General features: G+C 41.8%; 1 protein-coding gene across 1 annotated transcript; it reads left to right on the top strand.

Annotated features, from left to right (window-relative positions):
* The first annotated feature begins 1,544 nt into the window (after window positions 1-1,544).
* Window positions 1,545-7,702, top strand: LOC149440601 (F-box only protein 44-like). The gene is made up of 5 exons (XM_089658423.1): window positions 1,545-2,214; window positions 2,499-2,625; window positions 3,429-3,524; window positions 5,560-5,707; window positions 6,612-7,702. Exons 1-5 carry the CDS (start codon window positions 1,797-1,799, stop codon window positions 6,759-6,761), a joined length of 939 nt encoding a protein of 312 aa, XP_089514549.1. The 5' UTR covers window positions 1,545-1,796; the 3' UTR covers window positions 6,762-7,702.
* The last annotated feature ends 5,383 nt before the right edge of the window (window positions 7,703-13,085 follow it).

Genomic DNA, 13,085 nt, shown 5'->3' with positions numbered 1-13,085 from the left:
TCAGTAACAATTCTGTGTCCCTCAGTAACAATTCTGTGTCCCTCAGTAACAATTCTGTGTCTGTCCCTGAGTAACAATTCTGTGTCCCTCAGTAACAATTCTGTGTCCCTCAGTAACAATTCTGTGTCCCTCAGTAACAATTCTGTGTCTGTCCCTGAGTAACAATTCTGTGTCCCTGAGTAACAGTTCTGTGTCCCTGAGTAACAATTCTGTGTCCCTGAGTAACAGTTCTGTGTCCCTGAGTAACAATTCTGTGTCCCTGAGTAGCAATTCTGTGTCCCTCAGTAACAATTCTGTGTCCCTCAGTAACAATTATGTGTCCCTCAGTAACAATTCTGTGTCCCTCAGTAACAATTCTGTGTCTGTCCCTGAGTAACAATTCTGTGTCCCTGAGTAACAGTTCTGTGTCCCTGAGTAACAATTCTGTGTCCCTGAGTAACAATTCTGTGTCCCTAAGTAACGATTCTGTGTCCCTAAATTCTCTGTGGCCCTAACTCTGTCCCTAATACAGAGAGGTCTGTCTCTCTTGAATGACCGGAGGCTAATGGAGAATTGTAAGATGGCCGCGATTTATAGCTCCACCATTACACAGTGCTGGCTGGCTGCTGATTGGCTAATGCGATCACATGTCATGAATGAATGCATTATGGGTCAGCGCGCCTTGTCTGCGCGCCTTCCCCGAGATCCCCGCTCCGTCGCCACACATGTCGCCGCCATTTTTGGAAAATTTTGATTCGCGCATCCGAAGTCTGCTAATTTTCGGATTCGAATTTTTCCTAATCTTCGAAACGAATTCCACTTCGCCAAGTTCGATTCGCTCATCTCTAATAATGAGCTTTTAACCATTGCTATGTGTGTGCATGGGGGGGGGGGGGAGAACCACTGTAAGGTTTTTTTTTATATTGTGTCCAGAGTTGTCACTAGGCCATTTTAATAAAAATCCTCTCAGAAGGTTATATGTACACTTAACGTACATTTTGCATGTTTAACTGTAAAAGCCTCCAAAAGGCATGATGTCAGCAGCCCCAGCAGACTCAGTTGTAGCTCAAATAAAACCTCATAGCATCCCCCTTTAGCCTCTCACTGACAGCAACATAAAAGGTTATGTAGGGAGGGGAGGGGAGGGGTGGAGGTGTAGAGAGTAAATAGACATTTGTGGGGAGGTGCAGCGTGGTGCGGAAACAGAAAACACTTACATTCCTGGGAGCCAAAGCTTTCAATAGGTTCTTCCTGACCCAAGATGGCTGCCAGAGTCACATGGGGTGGCAGCATCCCAGCTTCCCCAGTAACCCAGGAAACCAGAGAGGAACTATGTTCTTCTTGACTTCCCTCCCACTGCAATGCCACTATGGTTGAGAGCCATCTACAGTAGAGAAAATAGACTGCACCTGCCTACATGCCCCCAGAAGAGAGAGCTAGTGAAATTTACTAGCAAGTACAGAGGTTCATCGCAGTAAAAAATTATTTATGGAAGGATTGTAAGCTCTCCTTATAATCTCTTAAACTTTTTGTATTGAATTGTATTGTAACTGTACTGTACCCTTTATTTTGTAAAGCACTCAATAAAAGTTCCTCTGCTTGGGTACAGCAATCATTCACGAGGAGGCATCCAAATATCTGTACAGCTAAGCTAGCACCTTATCAGACTGCCGACTACTATGTGTAGGTGGTCAGTCACAGTGTCCAAAAATGTCATATAAGCAGGAGCTCTATAGGGATGAATTATAATTATCAACTGCCACTCTGACCATCAGAGTTTCAGTAAATAAAAGGTAATATAGGCCCCTTGCCACCTGATGGGGGGCCCTGTCATTTTAGTTATGCCACACAGGGGTAGCATGGAGTTAAACCAAATTGTGACTTTTACATGGTTTTATGAGTCTCCAGGAGTATGTCATTATAATTTGTTTTTTAGTCTTTTCAAGAATGGCACAGGGCATCAGAATGCAAGGACAGGAATGATCATTAACGGTATTCCGGAGGATGCCCTTCTGGAAATTCTGTCCAAGGTACCTGTCTGTGATCTCATCCTGCACTGTCGGCTAGTCTGCACTCTATGGAGGGATATTATTAACTTACCGGCCATGTGGAAGAGAAAGTCCCAACAGGACGGACTTGTCTCCAAGCAGTGCCAAAAAATTCCACCTGACTGGAAGATGTTCTACTTCCTCCACAAGAAAAAAAGGAATTTACTTAAAAACCCCTGTGCTGTAGGTATGAGTTCTTCATTCACAATCTTCTACTGGACCCCTTTATCCTCCTGGGTGGGTCTTCTGCTGGTCTCTAATCCTCTTGGGTGGGTCATCAGCTGGTTACTAATCCTCCTGTGTGGGTTTTCCACTGATTCCTAAACTCTCTGAGGAGGCCTTTGGCTGGTCCTTAAATTATCCTGGGTAATCCCTCATCTGGTCCCTAATCCTTCTGGGTGGGTCCTAATTTACTCTGCGTGGTTAACTTGAATGTATGTAGGCTGAAGGAAACATTTTATATTTTACCAGAAGGCTGCGAGCACTGGAAACTCGAGGAAACCCGTGAGGATCGCTGGTTGGTTGAGAAGTTCCGAAAAGACCATGGACAGCCATTTCCAGATGAAAATGTTAAATATTCCTTTACTACTGCGAGCAGGTATCTAATACTTTTTTTGCCTAACAGGATCCATAAGTCACGTAGTAATGTTTTTTGCCGAACAACCGCTGTAAAAAAATTAATGACAGGATAAACCACGTAGAAAGCATGTTGTTTTTACATAACCATTGACAGAATAGAACGGAGAACAGTAAAGCACACTTGCTATTCTAACTGGATCCAAAGCCTGCATTTTTATTAAGAAAATAAAATGCGGTTTTGTACAGCTAAAATTTCAAAGTAATTTTGTTTTATTTGAAACTGGCATTGATTGATGGTCATGTTTGTAGATTTTAAAAAAAGTATATTTTTTTGTAGTTTAGGTTTTGTCTTAGATTGAAATTTCTAAAAGCTCAGCCCTAAAGAAGGGGTCAAACCCTGCAAGATGTTGGCTGTTATGTACACATGTATACAAACCATCTCAAGCTTTGTGAATGAACCAGGGGCAGACTGACCATTTGAGCACTCGGGCACTGCCCGAGGGCCCGGGGTCAGTAGGGGGCCCCATGAGATACCCCTGGTACCTTTCAAAGGCTTTTTTGGGTGTGGTTTGAGTGTGAGCGAGGACACAGGGGTCCCATGATCTCTTATTGCCCAGGGGCCCCATGAGTTGTCAGTCCATGTTTATGAGACGTTTCGTATATGGTGCTACTCATCCGCCCTTACAACCATCACAGCTTTGAAGGGACCAACCACTCTCTAGGGTCGCTCTAAGTATTGAGCAGCCACCCTCTCCTACAAGATCCAGCTCTACCTAACATGTTTAGATGGCCAACCTGAAATTCATTTTTGTTTCTTTTTAGATGTTGCCTAAAAAGCCAGTTAATTGACCTGGAGAAGGAGGGCTATCCTGAGCAATGGATGGATGTCATGCAACCGAATATAGTCGTCAGTGACTGGTGAGAGTTACTGAGTGCAGGGGGAGGCAGTAATATTGTCAGTTCACAGAGGAACCCATATGTGCCCTTGGGCTTTCATGTCATTTGGTCATCACTTGTGGTGATCAGAGATTACAATAAAACACTTATACAGATAAGATTCCACTAATGTTTTTTATTTTTGAATTCTAATCAGATCATCGGGTATGTTTCTTAATTGTCGTAGTTTTTAATTTTTTTAATTTTTTTTTATTTTAAGGTATATCTAAAGTCAAAATATTTTTGTAGTTTTAGGTGGAGTGGTAAGAGATTAAAACCTTTGTGAAATAAGTACAGGGGAATTATATAAGGAGGTGTGATCAATAAGTATAAGAATGTACCACTACTGGGTATACATGCTTCGACTGCATACCATGAGGTTTTTGGAGGCTAGGCAAAGAGATACTGTAAGGCAGCCCATAGTTGACTCAATTTACTTCCCGTCCACCATGGATTCCTTCAGCACTATTGTGTTCTGCCAGCAGGGGGAATAGGGAGCCTTCCCGGGAAGGGGGGAGGGGGGGCAGTAATCACATGTAGAAAAATCGAACAGGCTGGTTGTACCCAAGTTGATTAATGGATCGACTTGGGTACTATCAGCCTGCCCATACACTGATCAAATCTTGGCCAGTCTGAACTGGCCAAATTTAGATCCATGTATGACTCAATTTAAGTTCTATAGGTGGACTGTAAGCTGTATAGTGGGATCCACAAGTTTTTTTGTTTTTTTTTTGGGTGGGGGTTAGGATGTTGTTGTCAATATGGTATAACATGAAGCTAAATTTACTGATATATTGTTTGTATGCTTAAAGGATAAGTTCACCTTTGGGAATATGTTACATGTTCCAATCTTTTTTAGGGTGGAACGTGTAACATGTTCCCAATGTTGCCATCATTTACCACTACCCCCCTCCCCCTTTGACAGAAGTATGGGGAGAAGTTCCTTCTGCTAGCTGTCAGATTTAAAAACAGCGCGGCCATTGGGGGCTCTCCCCACACAGCCGCATCATTTATACACAGAGTTCTGTGAATAAATGAACTACAAGTCCCTACAGCCTTAGTGACTGTCGGATTCTAGTTCTCAATGAGTGTTGTGGAGCGCCATGTCAGTATATCTGCTTGCCTGTGCATCCCGTACATCCCGTACATCCTGTACGGGCAAGCAGATATACTGACAGGTCTGCAGGAAACCTGCATGGCTCCAGCGATACAAGCTCCTGTAACTAAAAATATTAAATGCACATTTGTTTTACCTGCAAAAAAAAGTGCTTTTATTGTTTTTGGGCAAAAAGCGAACTTATCCTTTAATGTATGAAATTAAAAATACAATAAAGAGAGAAAAATTAAAAAAAGAATCTCTATGAAGTTACCACCCACCACCTCTCCATCTTGCCTTGTATTTATTGACTCGTCCTGAATGGAGGAGATGTGCTCAGACCTTTACATATGTTTTGCAGGATGTACTACATTTTTTCTTTTTTTACATTATTTTGCCTTGACTTACATGCTGTATCCTGTAGTCTGGGAGGCAGCGTGGTTATAGAGTGCTTCATTAACAAGTTCAAGTATCCATGAGTATATCAGAACAGGAACTGGAACTAACTTGTATGGAGTGTAGAAAGTATTATACATGCAACAACTGTAAATAGTGACATCTAATAGACCATGCATACTTCAGCACCAGAAACCTTTTAAAGAGCACCTGTACTAAGAGGAACATAAACTACGCATCTGTCCTCGCCACCTGAGAACGCCATTTGTTTTCCTGCTATGATGACCCTCTAACTTCAAAACCTCATACTGAACTAAATCAACCAATGGGATAAATACCTCCATGTTTTTGTAATACTCCTTGCAGGTCTGAATTTGATAGGTTTCTGTTAGTCAGCATAGACAGTTCATACTGCATACACTGATTGTCTCTGACCAGTTGTCTCTCATGAAGACCTGTCTCCTTTGCTAAAGGCTGGGAAAATAATGTATTAAAAAAGGGGTTGTCCCGTGTTTGTTGCTCTAGGTATATCGAGAGACCTGACTTTGGGCCTTCATATGTGTTATGTGCGCAGTTGCTCTCCAAGGAGAAGACCATTATCCAGGAGTTTCTTCCAGGGTTTCCTCCAGATCGTGTTTGCATAAAGGCATGGATTGATGTCAGCTGGTCTCAGGTATCCCTGCCAACTTTGTGTATTTTAGCCTTTATATTTTTTATCTCCATAAATGGCCTATTGGGAGTTCATAATCTTCTCCTTATATCAGTCTGTTGAATTAGACTGGGAAGATTGTGGAGGTGGGGAAGACGCAATGTGTGTGAATAAAAAGAAACTCCTTCTGGTTTAAGAACAATGATAGCTTTATTAGCATATGATATACTGTAAATTATAGCCGAGGAGTTTCTGGGAATTCGCTTGGTAGGGTTAGGACTGTTGGTCTTGGCCACTGAAGTCTTTGTCCTTATATACCTGCAGTGTTTTTTGCCAGACTGGGTATACAGTATGTGAGAAATATATACTTTTGGCTTTTGTTTGCGCCACTGAGTCTTGGACGTTTATATATACAGTATGTGGTCAATTTACACCATTGTTAATTTATTATATTTATCATTTACAGTAAAGAGTCTATTATCTACTCTGTGTAGAGATCTTTGAGAACAACATAATAAGGAACTTTGTATTTTCACTGAATTTTTCAAACACTGTCTTTTGAAGTCATCTGGCAGTTGATAGCAGGGGCACATACAGACAAATGCGGTTGTTGGGAAATAACATTCAGTAATGTAGTGGCAGTTGATGGGAGATCACACAATCCATCCTAATGCCCATAAACCTTTCTCACTAAATGGAACAAACACATCCGTCTTCAGAAAAATGTTTGTACCCATCATCAGCTTCCAACATGTGATAGCTGCGAGGGACGCAAAGGATTGCAAAGTCATTATCTTTGATTTGCCATTGGTTGGCAAGCCTTAAATAATCACCACTAAGTCCATAATGTGTATTTCTGGTAAATCTGATCTTTTATTGTAGTGGGAACTGTATTGCAGTTTTGTAGACATTTTATTTTCATTTGTAGATGGAATATAGATTTAAAAACTATGGCCCAGGAATCCGATACATCTACTTCCAGCATGGAGGAAAGGGCAACATGTTCTGTGGTGGCTGGACAACTACTGAAGTGACCAAGAGTAGCATCACCATTGAACCAGAAGACCTCAGCATGTAACACCGGGCAAAGTGGTCTTCACTTTATATATCACTGTATATCTATATTTTATGACAACCTTGTAATGACAGTATCAGATCCCACTGCTGGCATTCTTAGTCTCATCCTTCACAGACATTTTCCAGTTGGTGTGACAACAACATCAGAAGCACCACTCATTGTCTACTGCAACCTTTCTCAACCACGGTTTCATGGACCCTAGGACTCATTCTGGGTTGCTAGGGGTTCCTTGAGTAGTGAGCAATTTCTGCTTCTCAGATCAGTAACCACTATGAACAATCACCTTTTTGGCTATCTGTAAGGGGTTAGAGTCTTCCCAATGACCAACAATTTAAGAAGCATTCTTCTAAATGACCATCATGCTAATGTACTATGAACTTTTGATATAGTAATTCCCTGGGATATAGTGATTCCCTGGGACTGGAAAGTAATTTCAAGGGAGTCTGGTGATTGGGTAGAAGATGGAGTGCTGAGGATTTGGAGGCCTGAGAGAGGACCTTGGGGAAGTGTGGCTCTGCTTCAAGGCTGGAGCTGAGGAGGAAGAAAGGAAGGAAAGAGAAGCTAGAGAGAGGGAACTTTACTACAAGTCCTATCCAGGAGGCACCCTGCCCAACATGGGAAGACTAGCACAGCTAAAAGGCCTAAGCAGGACGTTTTGGTTAAAGCAGCAGGATACAAGGGACAGTGTGAGTACCTCTACACCCCCAGGGCCTATAAGGGAGAAGGCCGCTAGATGCAATATCCAGCATGTTTTCACAGAGACTGTGCCACAACTAACCTAATCCCTTGTTATGGAACACTTATCCAAAGCAACCATATGGGCTAGAATTTTCTCACCTAGTATTGGGACTTTGTGAGAGTTCACATAAGGGGAAAAAGGGGAAAAATAGAATTTTTTTTTATTAATATTGGTCCTCTAAATATGTCAAATTGTTATAGAAATCAGAGATCAAGGATTGATATATATATATATATATATATATATATATATATATATATATATATATATATATATATATGAGATCAAGGGTTATAAAGTGTATGGCATATATGATAGGGGACAACTCTAGCTCTCTATTATGCCCGTGTTGTAATTTAAAGTTGTCTTCCCCTTTATCTCAATGATATAACACTTATCGACTACAAACAAAAGTATTAGAATATGATAACTGTCACATAATTGCTATTTATATCCACTCACGAAACAGTCTCTTCATATTGTCAGGAAAGGACTGGTGGTGGAACTCACCTGCCCTGTGGGCTGCAGTACCATGGCTGGCCAGCGGGTGCTCTCAGCAGCCAAAAGCTCACTCCTGCAATCAAGTCATCACCTGAGGCTGATTGCAGGATGTGTATTTAAGGAGTGGGCAGGCCTGCAGTCAGTGCCTTGGTGTATAGTTTCCCTTGGCCCCTGTATCCTGATCCTGCCTGCTTGAATCCTGACTCTGCATGAACTCTGCCTGTACTGACCTCGGCTATTCCTGACTACTCTTCCGCCTGCTCCTTGTACCTTGCCTGCCCGTTTGCTACCGACCCGACCTGCCCGACTACGTTTAGTATTGTTCTTATTGTTATCTGTTGGAGGTTTGGTTTGTTTGCACTGTGTTTATGTTTAGTCTTGCACTGCGTTTATGTATTGTTTAGTCTTGAATAAATTGTATTGTTTATACTATACCTGAAGCCTGCATTTCCCTGTGTCGGTCCACACACCTCTGGTCATACCTGGAGCCCTGACACATATACTATATTTGAACTGCTATATATGCACAATTTCATCTACATTAGGAAGAGGCTATAGTCCCCCAATTAGTCCCTAGCTAGGCGCTATTACTGCTGGCTATTTCTAAAAGGGAGGAGGGTATTGGCTTTCTGTCAGTAATTGCTAGGACTGCAAATCCCACCCATACCTCTATCTCCTATAGCCTCATTACCAAGCGTCCATCCTTTGTTCATATCTCCATTCTTAATCCAATTGATCTCTAAGAAGGCAGCCCAATTTGTTTGGTCTCAATTCTATAAACAATATTAAAGTGCTCAAAATAACCACCATTAAGTGCTCCCAAAACTTAAAAGTATAAAGTGAACTCAACATGTTTCGCTCCTACTTTGGAGCTTTGTGAGAAGTATTTAAAAAACCATTGCTATGCCCCCTTAGTGTAGCTCACAAAAGGTTATGAGCCCTGAGATTGTGTGAAACGCGTTAACAGTTCCTGTATTAATATCATGGGGTTTTGTGTGTCCTATGGATCAATAAATATACACTATATTCATCAATCCTCCGGTATGCGGCTGACTCTTCTTCCTGTTGTATCTCACAAAAACACATGGTTACAAACTTGGTTTGTTTGTATGGAACTTCTATTTATATTTTCAGATTCAAAGATGGCTGCCGTGTTCGGCGATGTGATTACGTCATCACGTTACATTCGTGCGCAATGATGTCATTCCATTCTGATGTTGTAGCACTCACTGGCGCGATCTTGTGGGTAACAAAGAGATGACAAGAATTTAACACAGCACCACATTAGAACTGACAATATTAGTATTCATCTAACATAACATTGGACAGCTGCTGATTATAACATATCTTATGAGAAGGTAAAGTATGTTATAAATTCTTCATTAGAAATAATACTTAATACTTCTATATTTGCTTCACTCATATATGGATCATCTGTCTTGGTTCTGTATACCATAGCATTAATAATATCAAATTCTCCATAATCTAAATATGTTCTCAAGATCATCCTTCTAGCCCAAAATTCATCATATTCAGTATACCAAGTGATAACCATTTTTTGTATATACCCCATATTGTATATACATTTAAAAAAAAAAATATATATATATATATATATATACACACACATATACAGTATCTCACAGAAATGAGTCCACCCCTCACATTTTTGTAAATATTTTATTATATCTTTTCATGTGACAACACTGAAGAAATGACACTTTGCTACAATGTAAAGTAGTGAGTGTACAGCTTGTATAACATGTAAATTTGCTGTACCCTCAAAATAACTCAACACACAACCATTAATGTCTAAACCGCTGGCAATAAAAGTGAGTACACCCCAAAGTGTCAATATTTTGTGTGGCCACCATTATTTTCCAGCACTGCCTTAACCCTCTTGGGCATAGAGTTCACCAGAGCTTCACAGGTTGCTGCTGGAGTCCTCTTCCACTCGTCCATGACGACATCACGGAGCTGGTGGATGTTAGAGACCTTACGCTCCTCCACCTTCCATTTAAAGATGCCCCACAGATGCTCAATAGGGTTTAGGTCTGGAGACATGCTTGGCCAGTCCATCACCTTTCCCCTCAGCTTCTTTAGCAAGGCAGTGAACGTCTTGGAGGTGTGTTTGGGGTCGTTCTCATGTTCGAAAACTGCTCTGTGGCCCAGTCTCCGAAGGGAGGGGATCATGCTCTGCTTCAGTATGTCACATTAAAAGTCACAGAAAAATGGATAATTGGGCCCCTTTTGGACATTTTCACTTTGGGGTGTACTCACTTTTGCTGCCAGTGGTTTAGACATTACTGGCTGTGTGTTGAGTTATTTTGTGGGGGACAGAAAATGTACATGTTATACAAGCTGTATACTCACTACGTCACATTGTAGCAAACTGTCATTTCTTCAGTGTTGTCATATGAAAAGATATCTCACTTCTGTGAGATACTGTGTATATATATATATATATATATATATATATATATATATATATATATATATATATATATACCCCCCAAGCATGATATTTAAAGCGATTTTTCATATATATTTTTTTCTTCTTTAAGCAATGAAAAAGGACTGCCCTTTTTAAAAACTGTATTTTTGAAATGTGTTTTTCCACTGATTCACGTCCCTCAGGGAAGTACCCGAGTCCTCATACCCCTTTTATGGCCAATAACTTGCATATACAGTAAGCTTTCAAAATAGGCACTTTTGAATTTACAAGTTTGAATCCCATACACTTGCATTAAGTTTGAAGTCTGCTGTCGAATTTTCGTTAGGTTCGAATGTTCAATAACAGACCGAACAGGGGGGCGTTCGGCCCATCACTATAATTTACCTACATGCATAAAATAATAGAATAGATGATATAATGGCTAAGTGGTTATAACTTCTGCCTGGCAGCACAAGGGTTGTTGGTTCGAATTCCAACCATCACACCATCTGCCTGGAGTTTGCATGTTTTCGCCTGTGAGGGTTTCCTCTGGGTACTCCAGTTTCCTCCCACACTCCAAAGACATGCTGGTAGGGTAATTGGATCTTGTCTAATTGGTTCTAGTATGTGTATGTATGAATGTAAGTTAGGGACCTTAGATTGTACACCCCTTGAGGCTTAGGGACTGATGTGAATGTACAATATATATGTAAAGCAATGCGAAAATTGACAGTGTTATATAAGTACCTGAAATTAATAAATTAAATAATCATAACAGGCTGCAAGTTGAAGGGAAGGACCTCCACGGTGATATTCTCTGAACTATTACCTGTGCCATGCGCAACTCAGGAAAGATGGGGAGATTAGAGAACTCAATGAATGGCTAAAGACTTGGTGTAAGAGGGAAGGATTTGGGTTTCTAGAGCACTCGGCTGACTTTTCTTTGGGGTTCAACCTATATGCTAGAGATGGTTTGCACCTAAATGGAAGGGGGTCTGCTGTGCTGGGGGAGAGGTTTATGGGAAGACTGGAGGAGTATTTAAACTAGGATCGAGGGGGAGGGAGAATTAGATTATAATGGGGTAGACAGAGCAGACAGGGGTCAGTACTTACTAGTGGGTGGAATGGGGAAATATGGGGGGAGGGCTATGGCAAATGATAAGAAGTTTCCCATGTTACAAACAACCAGTGTAATTGGTACCATTTGTATGAAAATAAAAAATATGCAAAATACGTGTGCACAAGGTGTCAATGCATTAAAGTGTTTGTTCACCAATGCCAGAAGTCTGCCAAGCAAAATAGGTGAGTTGGAAGCTTTGGTGCATGAAGAGGACTATAATTTAATTGGTATTGCTGAATCTTGGCTTCATTCTTCACATGACTGGGCCATCCATATTCCTCTATTCTCTTTCGGAGAGACAGGGTAAATAGGAAAGGTGGTGGTGTCTGTGTCTATGTGAGAAGTGATCTCAGAGAGAGTGTGAAAGAGGACCTAGTTGATGGAGAGTGTGATGAGGCTGAAGCTGTCAGGAACCATCGCGACGCATGGGTCTACACATGCGTAGGTGTCTGCCGAGACATATAGGTGGCAGGGTACTAGGACCCAGGCGCACCCGTCGTCTGGACAGTACTAGGCAGGCACTGGGACCCAGGCTACACCTGTCAGGTGTAGGGCGGGCTATTTAAACTAGCCCTGCACAGACACTTGTTGCTGAATGGTCTTTGTATCCTGTTACCTGTGTGTGAGTACTTCTGATCTGAATTGTTTTGACCTTGTTGCCTTCTCCTGTCCTGACCCCTTGGCTTGCCTGACTCTGCTCCTGGATGTTCCCGTTTAGATCTGACCTCCTGGTATTGACCCTGCGTGTGACCCAACTATCCTTTGCCTACCGTTTTGTACCTTACCGATCCGCTAGTTACCTACCCGGCCTGCATGACTCTGATTTAGCTCATCCATCCACCCACCCCGCAGGGATCACTAGGCTCCTTTACATCAGACTCCTAGCTCTCTGGAGCCCCTGTCAGACTCCTCTACCCCTGTTGGAGATACCTGGTAGTTGCGACCTGGTACCGGAGCGCTCCAAATCCATCCCCACCATCAAGTGCTCCGGTGCTTAGACTCCGCACTCTGGGGAGGCTCTACCGGGGGACTGATAGAGGTGCTGTCAGGCGGTCCGTTACAGAAGCATTATGGGTGGAACTGCACATAGAGGTGCGTACTGCAAAGGTAATCATTGGAGTTTGTTATAGGCCTCCCAGTGTTAATGAGGAGGTGGAGACTCCGCTCCTTGCACAGATCGAAAGGGCTGCAAGGGCCGGGACAATGATAATAATGGGGGATTTTAACTACCTGGAAACTGACTGGAGTAATGGTACTGCAGGAACAGTTAAAGGGCAAACATTTTTAAACCTACTACATGACAATTTTATGGTACAGTTTATAGAGGCCCTAACTAGGAATGATGCTCTGCTGGACCTGGTAATCTCAAACCATGCAGAGCTTATTATGAATGTCCATATAAAAGACCATCTGGGTAGCAGTGACCATAACATGATTTCATTTATTGTTAACTGTAATCAGCAAGCACATATGGGAAAAATGAAAATGCTCAATTTTAAGAGAGCTAATTTTCCACGGCTGAGAGCTTAG

This window comes from Staurois parvus, unplaced genomic scaffold, assembly GCF_062004578.1.
Source record: "Staurois parvus isolate SC_StPar_1 unplaced genomic scaffold, SC_StPar_1.0 ptg001066l, whole genome shotgun sequence".
Classification (NCBI taxonomy): domain Eukaryota; kingdom Metazoa; phylum Chordata; class Amphibia; order Anura; family Ranidae; genus Staurois; species Staurois parvus.
This window is presented reverse-complemented; position numbering and strand designations above follow the sequence as displayed.

Excerpts from the sequence above, each read along its gene's own strand:
- LOC149440601 (XM_089658423.1), top strand. The coding sequence starts at position 1,797 with ATGGGGGGCCCTGTCATTTTAGTTATGCCACACAGGGGTAGCATGGAG. Across the intron at positions 2,215-2,498 it reads TAAAAACCCCTGTGCTGTAG|AAGGCTGCGAGCACTGGAAA; the intron begins GTATGAGTTCTT and ends ATATTTTACCAG. Across the intron at positions 5,708-6,611 it reads TTGATGTCAGCTGGTCTCAG|ATGGAATATAGATTTAAAAA; the intron begins GTATCCCTGCCA and ends TTTCATTTGTAG.